The following is a 25,571-nucleotide window of genomic DNA, read 5'->3' on the forward strand; positions in this document are numbered from 1 at the left end:
AAATGACCTTTCTTGGAAAGAGGAGGTGTGAGGGTGAGAGAAAATGGCCTGACCATGATCGACCCATGAGACACCGCCCAGGCTTACTGGGTCAGGGACAGAATCACCCTTCCTAGGGATTTTATCCATGTGTCTGCTGAGACACCCTGATCCTTGAAAAAGGCCTCTTTACTCCTTCCATTGCAAACTGCCCAGGCTCGAAGTTCCATGTGAAGCTCATGGGTCACTTACTGCATTTCAGCTTTTTGGTGATTTCAGGGACACAACCAGATCTCCCTGGCTGGTTGCCTTTAGGCAGAGTCATTGATGTAATGCTACTACTGTGTTCCTTAGAGAAAGTTCCATAAACAGCAAAGAGGGAACTACTGGATTCCAGTGAGTCAGCTAGCCTGCACTGCTTCAAAGAGAAGCAAAGGAAGCCATCCTCAAGGTACATTGCTGCTGTCACTTGGAGAAGCTCCAGAGGGCAGCCCTGAGAGCCGAAAGCTGGGGGAGGAAGGAGGCTTTTCCAGAGTGTTGTTTCACTCTGGAAAAGTCCACTGGGGAAGAGCTTCTCGAAACATCTTTGATGGTTCATTCTCAGATTCTAGTGTTCCTGGTCAAGTCAGACAGGCAGACAGGAAAGGTCAGAAATAGAGCCATCGCCATGGGAAGGACACCAAAAGAAGGGCCATCCTTTGCACATGTGAGTTGTCATTAGACAGACAAGACCCTGCTTTTAGAAGCTGACTTCTCTGCCTCCAGGCAGAGCTGGAGAAAACCACCAGATCTGCTGCAGGCACATCCCACAGGCACAGCAGCCCTGGGCAGACCCCGAGAGCAGGGGCTGTGAAGCCTCGCAGCCACCCTCCTCCAACTCCCCACCCCAGGATCCTGCGTCATCACCGGCCAACGCTGTGCCAACTGGAATCCCACCTGCCCAGCAGGCACCTCTGCGGTGCACGTGGGCACCCGTCCAGTGAAAGACACTGGGTACCACCTCTCTTCAAAGCAGATATTAGGATTTATCTGGACTCCTGCCTTCACGATGCAGTAAAAAAATAAGAGCACAGGGCTTCCCTGGTGGCGCAGTGGTTGAGAATCTGCCTGCTAATGCAGGGGACACGGGTTCGAGCCCTGGTCTGGGAAGATCCCACATGCTGCGGAGCAACTGGGCCCGTGAGCCACAACTACTGAGCCTGCACGTCTGGAGCCTGTGCCCCGCAAAAGGAGGGGCCACGATAGTGAAAGGCCTGCGCACCGCGATGAAGAGCGGCCCCCGCTTGCCGCAACTAGAGAAAGCCCTCGCACAGAAACTAAGACCCAACACAGCCAAAAATAAATAAATAAATAAAGTAGCTATTAAATTTAAAAAAAAAATAGCACAGTGATGAAAATGTCTGCGAAACCACCAAGGATTCGTCCTCTGCTAGTTGTTCCTGATTTTAAGTCTAATTTAACACCGCTCTGTCTCTGACAGTGGAGAGCTTCAGATGTCCTCAGACAGTTCCTCAAGTGGGAACCTTGGCCTTTTGCTTCTCATGGAGCAGTATTCACAGAGGCTTCCTCTTTGAGGCAGACTCAGACTGCAGGCACGCTCACGCAGAGCATGCCCCTCGAATAAGACTCTGAACCTGCAAGTTACAGGGTGGTACATACTTATTGGGGCACCCAGGGGACTCAGCCCTTGGGAAAAATAAGATAGACATCTTAACTAATAAACACTGTCCCCCCACTGGAAGCAGCCTCTGTACCTGAGGACTTCCTTCTCTAAAGAGCCTCATGACTTACCTTCTCTCTTATTTAGCCGAGCTCAAATGATTGAGAAAACTGGTTTGTCTCTTCAACAGCCACTCAGCTGTCACACCTCCCAGGTACACATGGGCCTTCTGAGGCCACGCCTTACCCCATCCCAAAGCTGTGACTCTTCATTCATGCTTAAGTTCCTGCTGTGTATCGGGCACGGGTCAGGGTATGTGCTGAGCAAGATCTCCCTTGTGAAGCACAGAGCCTTGCAGAGAAGATGGATCACTAACCAGAGCAGTACAGCACAGAGTCAGAATGGCTGGGTTGGGAGTTCAGGGGATGCTGGAGCACAGAGCAGCAAGCCCTCGTGAGTGGGTCATACCCCAGGAGGAATGAGCTTGGCTCAGCACCTTTCTTGCCATATTCAGCGAGGTCCCCATGCACATAAAATGCACATAGAATGGCCTTGTAGAGTGTGATCTTTACGAGAACCATATCTTATAATCTGTACTAAAAACATTTTACATCATATTCTTCAAGAATCTATAATTTAGACCATCAGAAATCTCCATAATTGCTGCTCTTGACCTTCAGCTCCTTAAACCACCCTTAGCAGAACAGCTTGAGAATTTCATTATGCTGTACAGAGCCTGTTGGGCAGGAAGACAGCAGGTCACAGGGACAAACACACACCCCACACACAGAATTAGAGACTGAGCATTAAGAAGAGGATCAGTAACCCTCCCAAACTTCAGACAATACTACAAAGCTACAGTAATCAAAACAGCATGGTATTGGCACAAAAACAGACATATGGATCAATGGAACAGAATAGAGACCCCAGAAATAAACCCACACTCCTACCATCAATTAGGCTTCGACAAAGGAGGCAAGAATATACAATGGAAAAAAGCAAGTAGTGTTGCGAAAGCTAGACAGCTGCATGTAAACCCCCTCACACCATACAAAAAAACCCAAAATGGCTTAAAGACTTAAATATAACACATATAACACATGACACCATAAAACACCTAGAAGAGAACATAGGCAAAACATTCTCTGACATAAATCGTACCGATGTTTTCTTAGGTCAGTCTCCAAAGGCGATAGAAATAAAAGCAAAAATAAACAAATGAGACCTAATCAAACTTACAAGCTTTTGCACAGCAAAGGAAATCATAAACAAAACGAAAAGACAACCCACAGGTTGGGAGAAAATATTTGCAAACGATGCAACTGACAAGGGATTAATCTCCAAAATATACAAACAGCTCATACAACTCAATAACAAAAGAACAAACAACCCAATCAAAAAAATGGGCAGAAGACCTAAAGAGACATTTCTCCAAGGAAGACATACAGATGACCAACAGGCACATGAAAAGATGTTCAACATCGCTAATTATTAGAGAAATGCAAATCAAAACTACACTGAGGTATCACCTCATACCAGTCAGAATAACCATCATCAAAAAGTCTACAAATAATAAATGCTAGAGAAGGTGTGGAGAAAGGGGAACCCTCCTATACCATGGGCAGGAATGTAAATTGGTGCAGCCACTATGGAAAACAGTATGGAGGTTCCTTAAAAAGCTAAAAATAGAGCTACCATATGATCCAGCACTCCTGGGCATATATCCGGAGAAAACCGTCATTTGAAAAGATAAATCCACCCCTATGTTCACAGCAGCACTATTTACAATAGCCAAGACATGGAAGCAACCAAAGTGTCCATCGATAGATGAATGGATAAAGAAGATGTGGTACATATATACAATGGAATATTACTCGGCCATAAAAAAAGAATGAAATAATGCCATTTGCAGCAACATTGATGAACCTAGAGATTATCATACTAAGTCAGACGGAGAAAGACAAATATCATATGCTATCCCTTATGAGTGGAATCTAAAATATGATACAAATGAACTTACCTGCAAAACAGAAACAGACTCACTGACATAGAAAACAACTTATGGTTACCAAAGAGGAAAGGCAAGAGGGATGGATAAATTAGGAGTTTGGGATTAGCAGATACACACTACCATCTATAAAGTAGATGAATAACAAGGATTTACTGTGTAGCATAGTGAACTATATTCAGTATCTTGTAATAACCAAAATGGAAAAGAATCTGAAAAAGAATATATAGAGGGAGAGGGAGCTTGTGCACACAACAGCACGCCCCTGACAAGGCTCCTCTCACTTCTCAGGGCTCGCCTCTTGTTTTGGTTCATGCCCCCAGCCTCTGCTCAGGCTGTCTCTGTGCCTGTGTGCCTTTCCATGCCACGCCCACTGCCCTCCAGTTGGCAAACCCCTCTTCCACTTCCAAGATTTTGTCCAGTCGTGACTTCAAGGCAAGCTTTTTCTACCCTCTCCCCGTGCTGCCTCACCCCCTCTGTAAAATCAACCCCTCCCCCCTTGGTGCCCCAATCGCCCCCATTAGATCGCCGCTCACTTTATCATTGTGGCTCACTTTATTACACTTGACCATTGTATTGTTAATTGTGGGGGGCTAAGATCGTGTCTTATTCAAAATTATCTGTGCCTGGTCCTCCAGACCTTTTTCACATCAGAGCACATAGGAAACGATAATATTTCTGTGGTACGAGAGGCTGCTGGTGACAGAGATCAGTCCTCAGCACACCTTTATAACCCAGGCAAAGCTAAAACACACCAGTTGAGGAGCTCTGCTTAAAAGACTCTCAGTTAATGTTGATTGAAAATGAGTCAGTCGGTCTGTTTATAGGATGAAGAGATATCTGGAACTAGGCAAAAAAGATCTAAGAAATCAGTGAAAGGAATGGTCCTATAGAAAAAAACATAATCAAGAGTGAACATGGCCCCAGCAGAAGGATAAGTATGTGGATTTCTTACCCAGATGGTCAGGGTCTCCTTGACCCATACTAGACTCCATCCCCAAGCTGACCTACAGCACTGCTTTCCAGGCACCTGGTCTGTAATCAAGCCAAGCTGCTTGCTCCCCGCCCACTGCAGCTCCCTTGCTCACCTGCCAACAGTCAGCGCCCGTTTGTCTTGGCCTCTCTCTCCAGCACAGCCTCCTCTCCACGCGTGCCACCCGCTAGGACGCCAGCCGCCCATCTCCGTGGCCACCTCCAACTGAAGACTCCCGTGCTCCCGCGGGCAGGCACGGCCTCTCCTTCTTCGCCCTAGTATTGTGCCTGTCCTCACACGCCCTCGTCTGAGTTCTTTTTGTCTCCGATCCTGTCAGTGAGATATAAGTTTCATGTGGTTGAGGACAGTCCTTCTCATTGTAGTTTCTCCTCCTTTACCTGTAATAGGTACAAATAAGTGTATATTGCATTGGATAAAATTTCCCAGGTGGCTGTGAAAAAACCAGGTTCCTGTCTAACAGGGAGGTGGGGGACTTGGCTGTCCAGGGAAAAGCCAGCGTCTCGTAGCCTGCTGGGTGCCAGGAAATACCCCTTATAGTAAACTGCACTCAGCCCTCTTATTTCAGGGATTCATAAGTCAGGTAATCCTATACAAAGCAGAGCCAGACCCACTGTCCCCAGATCCATTATCTGGGTAGTAAGTAATCCAGACTTTGGCCTGCAGGCCTGGTGAGCCAGACCAGGGGGAGAACCTGAGAGCAGCAGCCCCAGGGGGGGCATGAGCATCGGAAGTGAAGCCCCAGTTCTGTGCAGCAGAAACAGCTTCCTGCAGAGCTGCAGGGAAGGTTGGGGAGACTAGGAGGACAGGGCTGAGTGTTAAAGGGTGAAACTGCCTGTCCAAGCCCTGTGGGGCATCCACGGGATTAGTCAGTAGTCGGCTGCCCCCTTTCCCATACAGTTTCTGAAAGGCAAAATAGAGGAGCATCGTGGAGTTCCTTAGCGCAAGTAAATAAATGCCAATTTCCTGACAGCCCTGCACTCTTTGAAGATTTACTGCCCTGAATCATAGGCCACCCCTAGGATGTGTCCTGATGTTCACACGTGCGCTGGAGTCAATTCCCATCCCGATCCTTCCATCCTGCCGTCAGTAGTATTTCCAAACAGTGGGGCTTTGGTTGGAGGGAGAGAAACCCTTCAAGCAACCTTTTTGCACTGAATGGTAATTCTTGTCTCCCCTCTCCTGCTCAGCCAGGCCTCACGCTCGCGGCTAATCTGTTGAGCCTCCACGTACCGTTCCCTGTCGTGACAAGGGACTGCCTCTTCCCCTGGGTTCGGGGATGTCTGCTCAGACTGAGAAGTCTGATCTGTATTCCCCCAAGCTCCGCTACCTCTGTCTTTGCTTTAGAATGTGGAGAATGAAATCTCTGGTAATGCTTTATTGCCGAGACATTGCTGGAAGTCTCCAGTCATCAGGAAGTGTGTCTCACGTTCTGTTAACAGCGGAATCCCCGGCCCCGGTGACCGGCCAGTCCTGCACTGATGTGACATGCCCTCTTCCCCCTGCAGGCACAGAGGGTACACAGGAAGTGCCCTAAACCCAGCAGAGCTCACCATGCCTCAGAGCAGAAAGCTGGGTCCGCGCCTTCTCCGAGTGCCGCTGCACAGAGCCGGACCCCTGGCAGCGGCCCGCAGCCCCCGATGGACACTTCAGACCTGGGGCTCGGCCAGACAGGCCTGCCTACCCGGCAGCCGCAGGACTTCACCAGACCAGCCGGCAGCCCTCCCAGCCTCCCCTGGTCTTTCCAGAGAAGCAAGTCCTTGTTTTGTTTGCCCACGGGAGACCCCTCCCCGGCCTCCTCAGCCGAACCACCGTGGTTTGCAAACACAGACGGCCCGGGGCAGAGGGCGTCGGAGCAGAGGCACGGCCACCTCCTCTCCATCGATGACTTAGAGGGGGCCCAGGAGACGGACGTGGACACGGGGCTGCGGCTCTCCTCCTCCGACCTGTCCGTGGTCTCTGCATACTCTGCACCCAGCAGGTTCTGCAGCCCCACGGAAACACTGCTCCCCTCCGAAAGATGTAGCAGCCTCTGGTCAGAGCGCAGGGCTTCCAGAGAAGGACCCCTGCCCGCTGGGGGCGGCGTGACCACAGAGGCCTCCTGGGCTGCCCTCCCTCTGACCACCAAAGGGCCTTCCAGCTCCTCGGCCACAGCTGTCACCGCTTCCCCAGCTTCCGACACCTCCTGGCTCACAGAGTCACCCCCAGAACTCCCTTATGATGCTCCCGACGCCCAGCAGACTGGCAGAGGCGTCCTACCACCCTCAGTGCTGGCCGGACGCGGGGGCAGCGATGTGGAAGAGGAATTCTACATCTGAACGCACCCCACTCTTGTCTTTCAGACCCACAGGCTCAGGTGCCCCTGCCCCTCTGGGGTCTGCACGCCACCCGTGTTCTCAGCCCCGCTTCCCCAGGTCCCTCCGGAATCTAATTCTCTGTCTCACGAGGTCATTACTAGCACGTTTGACACACCACCCGTTCTTACCTGCGAGGTGGTGGGCTCAGTGGAAAAATACTGGGATTTTTATGCAAATAAATTCTCAGCAAACTTAAGGCATAAAATATATGTTTTGAATACTCAGTTCCATTTGAGATATGGTTTGGTGCACTTATTTAAATGCTTCATATAATTATTTGAAATGGAAAGAAAACCTAGTCAGCTGGAGCTGATTTCACAATTTTTCATGCTGGGAAGGAAAAACAATTAAAGCCAAAAAACGTTGAATGTGAGAAAGATACCAAGTGACTTGTATGAGAGATTAGTGCACATAATTCCACCTTACTGGATTCTCCATATCTGTTTACCTTACCAGGGAGCAGTGGCCCTGAGAATTTCCAGGTACCGTTACAGTGAAAGGAGTCACCTTGATAAAACAGTAAACTTACATCAGACTACAGTGATACCTCACTTTGATGCCACGCAACATCTGCATTTACACAAAAGTAGCTACTATGCTTTATAGAGATTTAGCCTGAGTTAACAGACTCTTGGTGCATTTATAATATGATTTTGAGTTCCAAGAACTAGATTTGCATACATCTTTCAAACACATTCACTGTAACAGTTGGGGGTCTACAGAAGACTCCACCACCTAGATTTGTCTGGATCAATGAGGAAGAATCATTCTTGGAGTTACAGAATAGTAGGGTATTAGACATAGTGGGTAGGTATTCTTAAGTTGCTTCAATTTTTAAAACCACGGTCCAAGGGCCATATATACACAGATCTATGTAAATGACAGGAGCCACATCTTATACTGCTTTCTCCAGTAAACATGCATCATCCCACACCCTTTTCCATTTTTAAATAATTCATAACAATTTTAACTGGCATTTTGATTGCACAGGTTAATAAATGCACTCCCCTCTTCTCCAAGCGGGAAGCTTTACACAAAATGCTGTCCTGAACCAACACTGTTGCACGCGTGCATAGGAGCCTTAATTAAAGCTGGAGCTCTAACCTGACCTTGGCCTTTCCTGCCATTGCCTGCTTCTGTCACAGCGTGAACAGTATTTACATCTCACCTCTCTCCCACTCCAGTAAGGGTATGTTTACAATTCCAGCCTCTACAGTGCCAAGTGCTGGCGTCGGGGACAACGCCAAGCTGTCCCTAGTTGCTGTATACCTTTGGGGAAGAAGGGCATAGACTGGCCTTGCTTACGTCCCACTCTGGTGCTCCCGGCCTGAATGACTCATGGCCCAGTTTACTGCTCTCTGGAAGCGCCCACACCAGCCCAGACACAGCTCCGGAATCCTCTTCAACACGGCCCTTCCGGCAGCCGTTACCAGCCATCAGACTCGAGCTGAAGCCTCAGGTCTTTGCCATCCCTGTAATGAGAACCTTACCTCCTACCCCGAACATCCCGCATATTCCAGGACTGCGAATTACAATATTCTGCTCTGCTTTAAGTAAATAAAAGTATGGTCTTCTATAATTCTAGACCAGGAGTGAGCAAACTTTTTTTTAAAGGGCTAAATAATAAATACTTCCGGCTTTGCCAGCCATACAGTCAGTCATCTGTCATTATCGTGTGAAAGCAGCCTATGATATATAAATGAATGGGAGCGGCTGAGTTCCAAGAAAATTTATTTTACAAGAACGGGTGGAGGGTCGGATTTGGCCCAAAGGTCGTAGTTTGCCAACCCTTGTGCTAGACTGACGTTGATTTGAGATCTCAGCCACGGTCAACGATAAAGAACAGAGGGTTGCATCCCTCTGCTGCTGTGGTGCCCCAGACCAAGAAAATACACTCTAGGGGCCACACTGGTGACTACAGAACCACAGGGCTCAGAGCTGCCTGGGGCTTCTTTCTGCAGAGATAATGCCTAGAAGGCCGCTGCCTGCCCACCTGCTGCCCAGAAATGTGATTCACAGACAGTAGCTGATGATGCAAAACAACACACTAATCACTCAGGGCGCCGACGCAGCCCCAAGGAGCGGGAGACAAGCTCAGGATAGCAAAAGTCACCGAGGCATCCACGAGTAGACCCACGGCCAGGTGATGGCTCCTCCTGTCTCCACCCTTCATCAGTGCCCTTAGTTCAGAATATTCACACACACCCCCTACGGATGCTTCAGAGCACAGCTCTGACGCGCTCTGCCCCCATCCTTTCTCACCGACCCCTGTCTCAGCACAAGCTGAGTGACCCCAAAAGATGTCAGCAAACCCCTTCAGAAGCAGAAAATGCAAGATGCCCCCCATAACACAAGGGGAGAAGGGGAGAGAAGCCCACCGCAGACCACACTCAGACGCTCCCCTCCTCACAGACGGCAGTCGCTCTGAGGAGAAGGCGTCACAGAGACACTACTGACGGCATCACCCCCTTTTCTGACCTACCGCTAGCATTGTCCTCATCCGGGAGGGCTCCTGACACCCACCGGTAGATCCTGACTCTTTTGGATTATTATTGTGATAGATGCTGCCATACTGTAGGTGCTCAATAAATTTGTTCAATTAAAAAAAAACATTGAGGTTGTCTCATAAATTTATTTTTCTCCTGGATTTGGCTCTGTGATGGAGGACATCTAGACTTTAACCCTAGTTCTTTGTTATTTAATGGACAAAACGTCTCCTTGACCTTGCAGTTCCCCCTAGCGTTGCCCTGGGGGGTGCGTTAGTAAGTGCCCTGGTCTAGCTCACAGCCCATCCCTTACTTGCCTCTTTTCCAAATAAGACTCCCCAAGTTACTGCTCACGGTGCCACCATGGCCCACCCTACACACCACCTAGTATCGGCTTTAAAGATCAAATGTTTCTCGGGGGTCCCTAATGGACCTGGAGAGCGAGCCCTACTGAAATCATCTTGGATCACCCATGGGGGAGGGCGGTGAGCCACCGAAGAGACTTCTGCGACGGTCGAGGGGCTGATGTGTGGAGTACAAAGTAGGTTGTAGCACTGGCTGCTGCTTGAGCCCTGAGACCCGAGGACAGGGGAGCGGTCACGTGGAAGCCCGCTGGGCTGCACTGTCTAGCGCCTTCCAGGTGAGGCCAAATGTGTACTTGTATTGGGAAGACCCTTGAACCCATGGCTGATCTCTTTAGACCCTTGTGAATCAGGAGAAATGTGGGTACTTCCTATCCCCCTACTGGGCTTTCTGAAGATGAATGAATTCTCCAGTCTACCAGGTAGGAGGCACCTGAGTAGACTCATAGAATTCCTAGAAGAGATTTTTAAGAGCAAATAAACTGTTGAGAGCTTCTCCCTTCCAAGCCCTCAGAACGCTATCATGACCAGTTCTGGCCAGTGATCCCGAGTCTGAATTTCAGGCGGGCAGGGGGCATAGCTGGTTGGTCGCCTTCCCCACCCTGCCCTGAAAAGCCCCTTCCCTGTGCCCCTATAACACACCCCCTAAACTCTCCATTTCTGATGAGGGTCCCACCTCCCACTGCCTTGGATGGTGTAGAAAATGGAGCTGCTCCCATAGAGGATGCACAGCCCCCAGCTGCCTAGTCTGGTTCAGAGCTGCCCCACCTTATTTGATCTCATAGGTTGAACATCTGAAAGAAGCCAGCCAGACTCCCTTAGGTCAGCTTTGCCCAGACCCTAGAACTAAACCTAGTGCGTTCTGGACAGGAGCAACTCTCAACGTGGTGAACACAGTCCAAGAAATGGCCAGAAACGCTTATACAGAAACGCTTTCAGGCCAAATCGCCCGGCTAAGGATGGCTGTGGGAAGGCTTTGGTGCCACCTAGTGGCCGTCGTGCCCAGGAGGGCCAGCGACTGCCATTTTCTTTTCGGAAGACTCCACCCTGGTGAACACAGGGAGGCACTTCACTTCCATGTATTATTCTGCATTTAATTGTTTTATTTCCACAAGGTACTGAAGCAACTGAAATTACAATTATATAAGACGATGCAAGGGCTAAGGAAAAAGAGTCTAGAAATATTCCAACCATAAAGAAAATCTGCTGCAGATGAATTTCCTAGAAGCCAAAGCAAAAAGGGAAACATGAGCAGCTTAGTGGTGGTTCTCATTTACAATTAGAGAATCTAGTGACATTGTCTTATTTCATTGTAATTTAAGTTGCCTCAATGCTATTTCTCAACAGAAACCAAGTTTTTCTTAGCAAAGACGTCTAAAATCACTTTCTCCTCACAGACTTAAAGAACGAAATTACGGTTAACCAGGGGGAAAGGGTTGAGGGGAGGGATAGACTGCAAGTTTGGGATTGACATGTACACACTGCTATATTTTAAATAGGTAACCAACAAGAACCTACTGCATAACACAGGGAACTCTGCTCAATATTCTGTAATAACCTAAATGGGAAAAGAATTTGAAAAAGAATAGATACATGTATATGTATAACTGAATCACTCTGTCGTACACCTGAAACTAACAGAACATTGTTAATCAGCTATACTCCAATATAAAATAAGTAAAATAAATAAAAATAAGTAAAATCATTTTCTCAGAAGAGCATTTTCATAAGGGATTTTCTCTGTAGGGTTTTTTTGGACCAAGTTGGTAGCGTTCCTGCTTGAAGGGTGGAATTTACAAGACCTGGAGGAGTGGACACAGCCTCCTGCTGTGGATGAACGTCCCTGGACATCTCCGGCCATACTGTGGGAAGAGGGAAATTTGCCTCTGGGCAGAAAGCCTGGAAGCTGGCTTCCTCCAGTCTCCTGAGACCAGATCTGTAAAGTTCGGCAAGCAGAGGGCGAGCGGTGAGGCCCACACCCTCCTGGGAGACGGTAGACCTTGAACCCACGGTTCTAGCCTTGTGGATAGAGAGCCCACATCGACCGGAGCCCCCCTGCATCCTCACCCACTGCAGTTCCAAAGTCAACTCCAGTTGTCTAACACCCCTCCCCACTACCTCCACTGGTTACAAGGGCTTCTAGCACTTTGAAGGCCTTCCAGGTAAGTTATAAATCCCCTCAGCCCACCCTCCACTGAGATTCCTGAAAACTGATAGGAATTCAGTTCCCTGTACCTCTTTTTTCAGTGATCTGAGTGGATTTATTTATTCATTCAACAAGAATTTACTGAGTCCCACTATGTGTCAGGCAGTGGGCTGTTTGTGGCTTTTTTTTAATTTAGAGGAGAGATTTATTTGAAGAAATATAATTGTACAACATTTAAAAACTACATAAAGTCTTAATTTCCCCTCATAGGCTGGTAAATTTGATATAATGAATAAACAAAAACTTTTAAGATCCAGAATGCACGAAGTACTGCACAGTTTGATCACTAAGTCAAATTAGTTGACAAGCAAACCTCACAGAACAGCTTCATGTCTGTCAGCCAAGGGGACCTGGGACTGAATGGGAGAGACACCATCTCATCCTCAGGGAATGAATGAACTACTCCCACCATGACTAGTTAGTTATCTCTTACCTGCAGATTTTTTTTTTTTTTGAAGATTTTCTTTCTATTTTTTTAAAATAATATTTATTGATTAACAAATATTTATTGAGTATATATGGTGTACTGCTATAAAGTGAATGGTGTTTTTTAAATTTTATTTATTTTATTTTTGGCTGCATTGGGTCTTTGTTGCTGCGCATGGGCTTTTCTCTAGTTGTGGCGAGCGGGGCCTACTCTTCGTTGTGGTGTGCGGGCTTCTCACTGCGGTGGCTTCTCTTGTTGTGGCTTGCGGGCTCTAGAGCGCAGGCTTCAGTAGTGGCAGTACACGGGCTTAGTTGCTCCGCAGCATGTGGGATCTTCCCAGACCAGGGGTCAAACCCGTGTCCCCTGCATTGGCAGGTGGATTCTTAACCACTACGCCACCAGGGAAACCCTTACCTGCAGATTTTATAATCCTCCTAAAGGATCTAACACAGTTACATATACGGAGTCTCGATAGTGGCATCAGCTAAACCTGGCTTCCCATTCTGACTCCACCACTCACTCTGTGAACCCAGGGCAATTTATTTCACTTCGCTGCACCTCAGTTTCATCACCTGTAAACTATGGACAACAGTACCTACCCTGGAGGGTCACTATGAGAGCTAAGTTATATAATTTGCGCAGAAGTCCCTATATTGCCTGTGGCACAGCCGACATTTCATAGAGGCTGGTGCTCTATCCCTTCCCTCGGGCCCCGGCAGGCGCCAGTCTCCTTCACAGACTCCCTGGTGCGGGGAGGACAGACAGGGTTTAGCTTCAACGCACTCTTTAAAATCAGCAATTCTCAGCAACCAAGACCCAACACAGCCCAAAATAAAAATAAATAAATAAACTTATTTTTTAAAAAAGAAGCAATTCCACCATCACCTCTCAGTCGTCTCTCTGGACAGAATTCCACCTGATAGGAAGTCATCTTTCCATCATCACACCCTCCTGGCTTGTCTCTTTTTCTCCGTTTCAAGCCACTGCCGACGAAACCAGATCCTGGCGCTTGTTACCACTCAGCGCTGCTCCTTCTCCTAGATCCCCAGCTCTGAGCTGCCCTTCCCTAAACACACCCTCTCCCCTCAGCCCCCCACCCAATCCCTCAAGCCTACAAAGCCTCCTCCTCTCGGCCATCTCCCCACCCGTCTACTCTCCCCTCCTCTCTCCTGGTTTCCAGGCCTGCCCACCCCACCTGGAGCCCAGGGCTGCCCGTCTCACTGCTGCCTTTGTAGCATCTGCACCTCTCCCTCTGTCTGTTGCCCCATCTGCCAGGCCCCCAAGCCGAGCCATCCTGCACTTTTGCTATTTCTACCCTGCAACTGCCAGACCACATTGTGGTCCATCCATCCATGGCTACTTGGCCAACTTTCACTCCACTCTTACAGGCTCCAATTAGGCCAAACTTGTTCCACCTTCCCAAATGCTCCCTAAACTGTGCACTACTCCCAGAAGCTAACCTTGCCTCCTCTGCACCCAGGGCCAGAGCCCTCCATTACCCACTCAGGCCCCCTCCTGACCACATAAGATGTGAGTGATTCCAACAAGGTCAGAAGCAGGAACAGACTGATGAGTAGAACAGACCTACTGCCAGATCCTCTGCCCTTGGAAGTGGTCTGAAGACTGAAAATGCAACCGGGCACAACAGAGGAAACTGGTGTGCACAGCAGGGAGACGACTCATCCTGGGGGCATGCTGAGACTTAGTCCCACTTCCTGCAGAACGAGCCTGTGCTGCCCAATGTAAGTCAATCAGCCCAGGCCAGTGGCTCTGCCACTCTGCTTGGCCAGAAAGGTCATGGCAGTCCGGGCCTGTGTTCACCCCAAGCTGGCTCTGCAGACCTGCAGTGACTCCTTAGCTCCTTTGGTCGGTGTCAGAATTCACAGCCCAGCCCCAGGGCTTCCAGGAGTATTTCCTGGTCCAGCTGTGCCCCAGCTGGACACCGTGCAATGGATGCCACTGTGGAGGGGAGCACGGCCGGGCGCCGGACAGCAGGCTCAGAACTGTGACCCAACCATGGGTGACTGTGACGGTCCCCAGGAACTCTGCCTGGTCACAGCCCTGTTCTGGGTCTAACCCGGCCTTTGCGCTCAGATTAGATAAGCACTAGAGCTTCCAGCGAGGTGCCCCCGGGGCCCTCTGTCACACTCAGTCACACCCCTTCCTGCGGGACAGACCTGCATCTTCAGCCTCCTGCTACTCACCCCACAGTGGACGGGTCTGGTTTCCCTGTGCCCCCAAATCAACGTGACCCACATTAAACTACCACCACACCCTTACAGGCCGGAAAGGACCAGCTCCTCCTTCTCCGGGATTCCTCAGTTCTGTTTAATGGTTTCTTCTCTCCCCTCATTATTCACATTCAAAAACCCAGACTGAAGCACCAAGACAGCTTAGTAGAAAGAAACAGGATTTTGGAGTCACACGTACCCAGATCTGAATGTCATCACTGAGACTTACTGGCCGTGTGACCCTAATCAATAAACTTCATTTCTCACCCCTGGTTTCCTCGTTTGCAAAGCGGAGTGAATCAGAGTTGGGTCTAGGGTAGGTGAGGGACACAGTCACCTCAGAGGCAAAGTTCAAGAGGGCGCCAAAAAACTCAGCCAGCAAGATTAATAATATTTTAAGGAACAAGGCCTTCATCATAGGGTCATTCTGAGGAATAAGTGAGATCAAGGGGCAAAGCCTGGCACACAAGAGGTCATTTCCACCTTTCAAGTTAGCAAAAGTTTTAAAATTAATACACAGTTTATGTTTACACAAGGCTTTTAGCAGTAGTTGGCACAATCTTTTTGGAAAAAAGTGTGGCAATAGATATGTCAGTAGCTGTAAAAATGCTCCTGGCTTGTAATTCAATTTCCAGGAGTCTCTCCCAAGGAAATTACCCAAAACAGAGATAAAGACATGCATCTGTTTCTCACCGTGCACTTTATAATTACAAACCATTGAGGAACAACCTGAATGTATGTATGTGTAGGTGTGTATATATACATACACATACGTAATACATACATACATAAACACATATATACATACGTAACATTTACATACATACATATATATGTAAATATATCCCTTGACCGTGTAAAACAATGCAGAGAAAAACATTGTAAAGAAGCGTGTCAAACATTTTTCCAAAAGGAAACGCAGATGGTCAACAGGCACGTGAAACGATGCTCAACATCGCTAATCCTCAGGGAAACGCAAACCAAAACCACTATGAGATATCACCTCACACCTGTCAGAATGGCCATCATCAAAAAGACTACAAACAACAAATGTTGGCAAAGATGTGGAGAAAAGGGAACCCTCATACACTGTTGGTGGGAATGTAAATTGGTGCAGCCACTATGGAAAACAGTATGGAGGTTTCTCAAAAAACTAAAAGTAGGGCTTCCCTGGTGGCGCAGTGGTTGAGAGTCTGCCTGCCAATGCAGGGGACACGGGTTCGGGCCCTGGTCTGGGAAGATCCCACATGCCACAGAGCAACTGGGCCCGTGAGCCACAATTACTGAGCCTGTGCGTCTGGAGCCTGTGCTCCGCAACAAGAGAGGCCGCGACAGTGAGAGGCCCGCACACCACGATGAAGAGTGGCCCCCGCTCGCCGCAACTGGAGAAAGCCCTCGCACAGAAACGAAGACCCAACACAGCCAAAAATAAAATAAAATTAATTAATTAATTAAAAAAAAAAAAACTAAAAGTAGAACTACCCTATGACCCAGCAGTTCCACTCCTGGGTATATATCCAAAGAAAATGAAAACACTAATTCGAAAAGATACATGCACCCCAAAGTTCATAACAGCATTATTTACAATTGCCAAGGTATGGAAGCAACCTAAATGTCCATCAACAGATAAATGGATAAAGAAGATGTGAGAGATACACACACACACACACACACACACACACACACACACACATACATATCCACAGTGGAATACTATTCAGCCATAAAAAAGATTGGAGCCAGGTCTTCTAATCCCGGCCCCTTCCTTACTAGCTGTGAAACTTTGGACAGTTCTGTGATCTTCTGTGGCTCAGGTTCCTCATCTGTAAAGTGAGGGCATCCAGATACTCACTTCACCTGGGTATTTGTCTTCAAGGTACAGAAACTGGCTTCATGGACCACTGCAGGACCACAAGAGACCAGAGGCCTCTTCCCCATTTCACCTATCATATTATCCTCCAAGACTCTGATATGTCCCTATTCCAAGGAGAGCAGCCCTCAATCATAACTCAATGGAATTTCCCAATGACACACAGGATGACGGTTTTGAGTCAGAATTGGCCGGATTCAAAAGAAGATGAAGAAATATTTTCACACCCTTGATTTGGCTGCCTGAGAGTTATGCCCACTCTCCAGTGTCTTTGTGTACTGTGTTAGCCTCACTTGGGCTATGGCCATACACTCCCAACCGGTCTCCATGGCCCCAACATCTATCCACTCCTGTCCATCTACACACGACTGCCAATTTTTAACGTGCTTTGCACATCCTCCTGCTCAAAACCCTGCCATGGTTCCCTCTTGCCAACCAAGCAAAAGTGCCCTCTCCCCAGACACACTCTCAGGCCTTCACCGTGGTCCCCATCACCTCTTCCATCTTAGCACTTAACTAGTCTACGCTTCACTAACCACACCTGGTGCTTTCCCACCCACGTGCCAAAGCTCAGGTTATTCCTCTCCAACTCTCCACCCATCAAAATCCCACCGTCCACCCAAGGCCAGTGCAAACCCCTCCTCAAGGAAGCCAGAGCAGCCTTCCCACTGCTGTAATGTGCTGGTACTAGGTAGTCCCTGACTCGGGACGGATCACATGATACTTAGCCCTGTAGTTGTTTAGATACGAGATTTATCCACCCAGGCAACTTATAAACTAGTCTTTAGTCTAAGCAGTACCTCGATAAATAAGATTGGAAGGGGTGAGTGCGTGAGAGATGTATTTGTTTGTGGCTGGCTTGGCTGGTGCGCCTTTCATGATAAAGCCCCATCTTCACATTCCCAAGTCAAGGCCCCTGACCCTGATATCAGGCTGCTCACTTCATAATGAATCAATCCACAGTCCTGGAGGGTTGAGAGGGGGGAAACTGTGCGCAGGGAGGAAAACTCATGAGGCCGTGACCGAGCAAGGCTGCAATTACCCTAACCTCAGCCACTTACTGCATTTTTTGGCTTTAATTCCATCTGCTTCCATGCTTCCAGTCTGAGAAATCCTGACTTTACTAGCCTATTTATATGGAACTTTTTCTCCCTTTTTCCTCCCTCACCTCTTTTTAAACCTTAAGTCTTTTTTCTGGGTCTTTAATTCCCCTCATTACATATTTCTGAGTCACCTATCCACTCCCACATTTGGAGGCAGATGCACCCTGGTTTGGACCAAGGGTGAAACAGGACTGTTACTCTGATGTCCAAAATGTTTGTCTTTGCAAACATTTGGAACTAAACATTGAGGGCACTTGCTCACAGAACCTTTTTCCAACCTAGAATTTACCCACTTTTCCCCACAGACATCCTATGTGTACATAGCTATTTTTAAACTTTACACCCACAAAACTCTTGGCAAAATCACAAACTAAATGGATTCCAAACCCAACTGGCTTAAATCCACATGTTTGAAGAAGAACATTGAAATGGCACGAATGTACTTATTTGCTCTCTTTACTGTTTGTCAGGATAGAATTAGAGCCTTTTAAGGTACGGCAGGGAGTTTAGGTACCTGACCTGCTTCTTTGCCTTGGACTGAAAATCATTTCCATTACCACTTTCCAAAATGTCCCTCGGGGCTGGCCTCCTGGACCTCCAAAGCCACACATACAACATAAAACAGCAATGGGTCCCTTCAGAAGCGGCTAGGCTCCAAGAATCTCTCAGGGCTGCAGGTGCTCCCTGGAGCTGCGGTGCCCAAATTCTGTCGCTTGCTTTGCATTTGCACCATATCCATGTATTGACTGCCATTATTTACTTATTTTTAAAATCAAACGGAAAACCAGCAGACTCTCCAACGTCAGGTTGCAGAAAAATGCAGTGCAATAACCCACAGCATGAGGCCAGAGGATAATGGGGGTAGGGGTAGGGCAGCTGGCCTGTTTCAAGAATGCTGCTTCCTCTCTGTGCTCAAAGCTCCAGTCTTTCGTCTCAGCACATCTACGGCTTTGAGGCTGTTCAAAAGCATACAGTGAAAATGCTCCTTGCAACAAGACAGACACTGCAGGAGCCGGCAGTGTGTCCATAACCCAGGAGGGGGAAAAAGAAGAGGAGCAGGTGACGGCATCTCTGCATTGGATCGTGTCACCATCCCCTCTTAAAGCTCACAGCAGCTTCCCATTGCCTTTGGACCAAAAAGTCCAATTGCCTGTCCCCAGGCCAAAAACCCTTGCATGATCTAGCCCCTCCATCTCTATCCAACCTCATCTCCCATCCCCTCTCTGCCTCACTCACTATGCTTCAATCCCACCAGACTTCTTGGGGCTGGTCCATGGTGGTGGCCATCATGGCCAATGGAGCTGAACTCTGGACCTGAGTGTGACAGGCACTGTGCCCCAGGCAGGGTCACAGAAGGCCTCATAGCTGCCCATTCCTCTGTCCCCAAACCTTCCTGTTACAATATCAAGACATAAAAATGACCAGAAATAGATCCAAACCTTGAGTGGCTCATAGTCAACCAATAGAAACAAGCCTTTAAACATACACTTGCCCTACAATACAGTCATGGCAACGATACAAATAAGAACCATCCTGTGTTGTCCAGAGGCAGGCGGCGGGGTGCAGAGAGACAGTGAACTATTTCTGGGAAACCAGGAAAAGCTTTCTGGAGGAGGTGAATGCTTCTGCAGGTCTGGGAAGATGACTGATGCCAGAGAAAAGGGATACAGAATAGCTTTGGTGAAATTGGAGAAGTCGGAGAACATGAAAGGAAGAAATGCTGAAATGAGCTCTCATTTTGAAAAATGAATCTCTAGTGAAAGAAATCACCTCAACATCATTTTCAATAGATATTGGCCAAACCTACCTCAGCTGTTGACCTTAGGGTAGAGCGATGGTGGAGGTCTCTGTACCTCTAGGAAAATGAATGCAAAGAGAAATAAGGCATGAATTTAACCTTTCTTGGAGAGTCCTTTTAAAAGAGCAGGCTACCCAAAGTAGCACCTGCATCGGAGGGAGACCAGCACAATATGCATTCACTTGATAATGGACATAATTTCTTGGCTGTAGATCAAATTTATGATGAGGTTGAGTTGTATTTTTATGTGCTGAATGCATGCTTGAGAGTACGTCCGGTCCTTCTGGAAACCTGCCCATTACTGCATATGGAACTAAGCATCATTTTACCAGTTGAAACCACTCTAGCTTTATTGCTGTTACTTTGCTTTTATGAAATACTGTTGCTCCTACCTACCCTTCATTTACCACTATGCCCTCAGTCAGCAAAGAAACCACCCTGCTTCAAGGTACCTGCTGAAAACTACATTCCATGTTAATAACGATAAAATAAAGAGCTGACATTTATGAGAATTCAGTGTGCCAGGCCTTGTGCTAAGTATTTTATATACATGATCTCATTTCATCTTAAATGTGTGAGGCTGTAGTTTTCACCATTATACACATGAGGAAACAAAGAGATGGATAAGAAATCAGATGTAGAAAGCAAACTATGGTTACCAAGGGGGAAGGAAGGGGGAGGGATACCTTGGGAGATAAGGCTTGACATATACACACTACTATATATAAAATAGATAATGAATAAGGACCTACTGTATAGCACAGGGAGCTCTACTCAATACTCTGTAATGACCTATATGGGAAAAGAATCTAAAAGAGAGTGGATATATGTATACGTATAACTGGTTCACTTTGCTGTACACCTGAAACTAACACAACATTGTAAATCAACTATACTCCAAAAAAATTAATTTAAAAAAAGAAATGATCATGATCACACAACTAGCAGATAGTAGACACTCATCACATATTCGTTCTTTCTTTTAAATACATATATTGAGTATTGTTAGGTTGTATCAGAACATGTAAGTCGTATATAACAGGAACTCTCCCCTAAGGAGTTTACAACACAGCAGGTAAAGTAAAACCACACACAAATATCTAGAAGGAAGAGTGTGGTGTGTGACAAGTGTTATGAGCACTGTTTTCTTGTAGAGAAGTGAGGAATCACTCCGGTGAAAGCAAATGACAAATGAGCTGGGTTTTGAAGAGGAGTAAAATTTTAAGAATAAAATGTGAGAACGTCCTTCTAAGCAGAAACATTTTTTAAGAAGAGCTCCCCCAAAACAGGAATAATTAAACCAGCAACATCTAGTATAACATATTTTATTATTATTTTATCATTTACGGTTTTGTTAAGAAAATATTAGTGTATTGTATTTACTTATTTGCATACGTAATTGTAAGCACAATTCACAAGACTGTTCTTCTCAGACCCACACCTTAATAAATCTGATGGTCAAAATCTGGTAGGTGTAGCACATAGCTGTTTGGGACTAAATTCAGGTTTCAGAAGTTATAAGCACATTCTATTAAAATTCTATGCCTATGGCTTAATTATGGTCATTATCAAGACCAACGATAGCAAAAACTGTCTCCTTTTAAATAGGGAAGGTCCTGCTTGGATCATATGCAAGCAGGAGTTTGCCTGGTTAAGAGTCTGACTGCCTTTGGAAGGTAGTCAGCAGTATCCATGTATAACATATGAAAGATCTGGTTCTATGAAAGTCAAATATGCAAAATGGCAGGTCCATCCATGATCAGTCCGCACACCTAGGGCCACAGAGACCCACCTGAAGTGTCTCTGTTGCACTTGTAGTTTGACAGGGGGACCAGCTTCTTCCCTCTGCATCCAGGGGGACCTGGGCTAGGGGATGAGCCTCTGCCTTCCCTCTACCTCCAGTCAAGAGCTGAATTCTTCCCACCGCTTTGATGTTTGGAGCAAAAGGAAAGAAGAAAGGAAAATATCTAGAGGGTAAGAAAAGGAGCAAGAGGGGACCTCCCTGGAGGTACAGTGGTTAGACTTCGCCTTCCAATGCAGGGGGTGTGGGTTCGATCCCTGGTCGGGGAGCTAAGATCCCACATGCCTCGCGGCCAAAAAAAACCAAAACATAAAACAGAAGCAAGAACTTTCCTGGTGGTGCAGTGGTTAAGAATCCACCTGCCAATGCAGGGGACACGGGTTCGACCCCTGGTCTGGGAAGATCCCACATGCCGTGGAGCAACAAAGCCCGCAAGCCTCAACTGCTGAGCCTGCGCGCCACAACTACTGAAGCCCACGCACCCTAGAGCCCGTGTGCCGCAACTACTGAGCCCACGCACTGCAACTACTGAAGCCCGCGCACCTAGAGCCCGTGCACCGCAATGAAGAGTAGCCCCCGCACGCCACAGCAACGAAGACCCAACACAGCCCAAAAAACAGAAGCAATATTGTAACAAATTCAATAAAGACTTTTAAAAAAAATGGTCCACATCAAAAAAAATCTTTAAAAAGAAAAGGAGCAAGAAAGAAGGAAGAAATCAAAAGCTCCCCAAGAGCTCCTGGCTGCTGTGATCCCAGAGACGGGAGGGAAGCCTTGGTGGGTATCCAGTGCTCCTGGGAGGCCCTGACTCAATCCTGTGACTTCAGTACCGTTAAAGCACTTGGCACCTCTTTGATTTAAGAGGAAAATTTACATTTCCTCATTTCCCCATGGAGGACACAAAGGACAGGGGTTTTAAAATTCTTATCGAAAAGCCCAGAGATAAACCCACGCACATATGGTCACCTTATCTTTGATAAAGGAGCCAAGCATATACAGTGGAGAAAAGACAGCCTCTTCAATAAGTGGTGCTGGGAAAACTGGACAGGTACATGTAAAAGTATGAAATTAGAACACTCCCTAACACCATACACAAAAATAAACTCAAAATGGATTAAAGGCCTAAATGTAAGGCCAGACACTATCAAACTCTCAGAGGAAAACATAGGCAGAACACTCTATGACATCAATCACAGCAAGATCCTTTTTGACCCAGCTCCTAGAGAAATGGAAATAAAAACAAAAATAAACAAATGGAACCTAATGAAACTTAAAAGCTTTTGCACAGCAAAGGAAACCATAAACAAGACCAAAAGACAACCCTCAGAATGGGAGAAAATATTTGCAAATGAAGCAACTGACAAAGGATTAATCTCCAAAATTTACAAGCAGCTCATGCAGCTCGATAACAAAAAAACAAACAACCCAATCCAAAAATGGGCAGAAGACCTAAATAGACATTTCTCCAAAGAAGATATACAGATTGCCAACAAACACACGAAAGAATGCTCAACATCATTAATCATTAGAGAAATGCAAATCAAAACTACAATGAGATATCATCTCACACCAGTCAGAATGGCCATCATCAAAAAATCTAGAAACAATAAATGCTGGAGAGGGTGTGGAGAAAAGGGAACACTCTTGCACTGTTGGTGGGAATGTAAATTGATACAGCCACTATGGAGAACAGTATGGAGGTTCCTGAAAAAACTAAAAATAGAACTACCATACGACCAAGCAATCCCACTACTGGGCATATACCCTGAGAAAACCATAATTCAAAAAGAGTCATGTACCAAAATGTTCATTGCAGCTCTATTTACAATAGCCAGGACATGGAAGCAACCTAAATGTCCATCATCGGATGAATGGATAAAGAAGATGTGGCACATATATACAATGGAATATTAGCCATAAAAAGAAACGAAATGGAGTTATTTGTAGTGAGGTGGATGGACCTAGAGTCTGTCATACAGAGTGAAGTAAGTCAGAAAGAGAAAAACAAATACAGTATGCTAACACATATATATGGAATCTAAGGGGGGAAAAAAAAAAAAGGTCATGAAGAACCTAGTGGCAAGACGGGAATAAAGACACAGACCTACTAGAGAATGGACTTGAGGATATGGGGAGGGGGAAGGGCAAGATGTGACAAAGTGAGAGAGTGGCATGGACATATATACACTACCAAACGTAAAATAGATAGCTAGTGGGAAGCAGCCGCATAGCACAGGGAGATCAGCTCTGTGCTTTGTGACCACCTAGAGGGGTGGGATAGGGAGGGTGGGAGGGAGGGAGATGCAAGAGGGAAGAGATATGGGGATATATGTATATGTATAACTGATTCACTTTGTTATAAAGCAGAAACTAACACACCATTGTAAAGCAATTATACTCCAATAAAGATGTTAAAAAAAAAAAAAAATAAGGACAACCAGGCACAGAAAGGAATAATAAGGCATGAACATCAGACAGTTGACAAAAGTCAGATCTGTGACATTTTCAACGAGGTCAAAGACTGTCATGAAATTTCCAAAACAAAATTAATATTAATTTGCTCTCTTTGTGAAATTATAATGTTACCTCTGGAAGGAGGGAGTGGGGTAGAGGCTGGGAGGATGTAGTTGAGCCCAGGGGTCATCGGAACAAATGAAGCAACGAGGATGAGGCGCCTGGAGCATGCAGGCAAATGGGTCCCCTGGCTCCACATGTGGATTTCACCCTTGGATGAGGGCCATTTGCACAGTCTAAGCTTGTCACAGAAGTCCCTCAAGTCATCAGAGTTTGTCCAGCGTTTCCCTAGCTAAGTACAATCAAGTTGGGAATGTGAGTGTTTGATTTTTATATAATAAATATAGGGTCTTCAAAGCAAGCACCCTGCCTGTCTGGATTTTTGTCTGTTCGTTTAATTACACCGTCTGAGATTCCTTCCTGCATCACATCACCTCTAGACAGCATAAAGATGGCACCGTAGTTAAGACCATTCTGCTGAATTGCGAATGTCTTCCACTGCACAGGGCAGCTCACTCCCCCACCACAGATCTCCAGCAAAGCACCGTAAATCAGCATGTTCTAAACAACTGAACCAGAAATAACCGAAGAGGATATTTAGACCAAATGGAGTGGGAGGCCAGGATGAAAGATTTAAACATAAGGAAAAATGTATGATGAACGAACAAAGAGAGATGAATTAAGCAGAGCCCGTTTTTATATTACATGGAAAAAAGTGGTATCTTTGCAAAAAGTCTTGCTAAGATCATGCCTGATACTAATTTTTTTTTAATTCTTCCACCCCTGTCCCATCAAATTAGTGTCTTCAGGGTCACTGTAGCATTAGCCTAATTAGAGCCAGTGACAGAGCCAATGTCCAGTGACAACCTACAGAATTGGAGAAAATATCTGCAAATCATATATCTGATAAGGGCTTAATACCCAAAATATATAAAGAACTCATACAGCTCAATTAAAAAACAAATAATTCAATTAAAAATGGCCAAAGAACCTGACACTTTTTCAAAGAGGATATACAAATGGCCAACAGGTACATGAAAAGGTGCTCAACATCACTAATCATTAGGGAGACACAAATCAAAACAATGAGATATTACAGCACGACTGTTAGAATGGCTATTAGCAAAAAGAGAAGAGACGACAAATGCTGGTGAGGATATACAGAAGAGGGAACTCTAGTGCACTGCCCGTAGGAATGTAAATCGGTACAGCCACTATGGAAAGCAGCGTGGAGATTCCTTAAAAAATTAGAACTACGATATGATCCAGCAACTCTACCTCCAGGTATATATGCAAAGGAAATGAAATCACTATGTCACAGAGATACCTGCACCCCCATTTTCATGGTAGCATTATTTACAATAGCCAAGACATGGAAATAACCTAAGTGTCCACTGACAGAGGAGCGGATAGAGAAGACGTGGTGTGTATAACAGAATACTATCCAGCATTTGCAACAACAGGAATGGAACTTTAGGGCATTGTGCTATGTGAAATAAGTCAGATAGAGAAAGACAAATACTGTATGATCTCACTCATAAAATCTAAAAAACAAAAAAAAAATTTTTTTTAACTCACAAAAATAGAGATCAGATTTGCGGTTACCAGAGTGGGAAGCGAAGGACGGGGGAATTGGACGAAGGTGATCCAAAGGTACAAACTTCCAGTTATAAGATGAATCAGTGCTGGGAATGTAATGTACAACATGATGACTATAGTGAACTCTGCTATATAGTATATTTGAAAGTTGCCAAGAGTAAATCCTGAAAGTTCTTATC

General features: G+C 46.3%; 2 protein-coding genes across 14 annotated transcripts in view; one reads left to right on the forward strand and one right to left on the reverse strand.

Annotated features, from left to right (window-relative positions):
• The window catches only part of FAM124A (family with sequence similarity 124 member A), a 169,929-nt gene that overhangs the window by 98,656 nt on the left and 45,702 nt on the right, over nucleotides 1-25,571 (forward strand). Inside the window, exon 4 of one of the 9 annotated variants that reach the window (XM_082434460.1) lies at nucleotides 13,957-14,010. The exons of 5 other annotated variants lie outside the window; for them this stretch is intronic. In XM_082434460.1, coding sequence (XP_082290586.1) covers nucleotides 13,957-13,995 — 39 coding nt within the window. In that variant the 3' untranslated portion in view covers nucleotides 13,996-14,010. Of the gene's footprint in view, nucleotides 1-333; nucleotides 4,728-4,778; nucleotides 4,877-6,146; nucleotides 8,580-13,956; nucleotides 14,011-25,571 lie in introns of those variants that run through there. 3 more of the 9 variants (XM_082434451.1, XM_082434452.1, XM_082434453.1) reach the window with 3 other exon arrangements.
• Nucleotides 1-25,571, reverse strand: part of LOC309647299 (uncharacterized protein) — a 110,955-nt gene that overhangs the window by 52,354 nt on the left and 33,030 nt on the right. For 4 of the 5 annotated variants that reach the window (XR_014255914.1, XR_014255915.1, XR_014255916.1 and 1 more), the window contains one exon: nucleotides 4,736-4,950. Coding sequence is in view for 1 of the 5 variants with exons in the window: in XM_082434541.1 (XP_082290667.1) it covers nucleotides 4,736-4,950 (215 nt within the window). In the remaining 4 variants the exon portion in view is untranslated. Of the gene's footprint in view, nucleotides 1-4,735; nucleotides 4,951-13,975; nucleotides 14,386-25,571 lie in introns of those variants that run through there. The other variant, XR_014255917.1, reaches the window with a different exon arrangement.

The sequence above is a fragment of the Balaenoptera physalus genome (genome assembly GCF_965194825.1).
Source record: "Balaenoptera physalus genome assembly, chromosome: 18".
NCBI classification, from domain to species: Eukaryota; Metazoa; Chordata; class Mammalia; order Artiodactyla; family Balaenopteridae; genus Balaenoptera; species Balaenoptera physalus.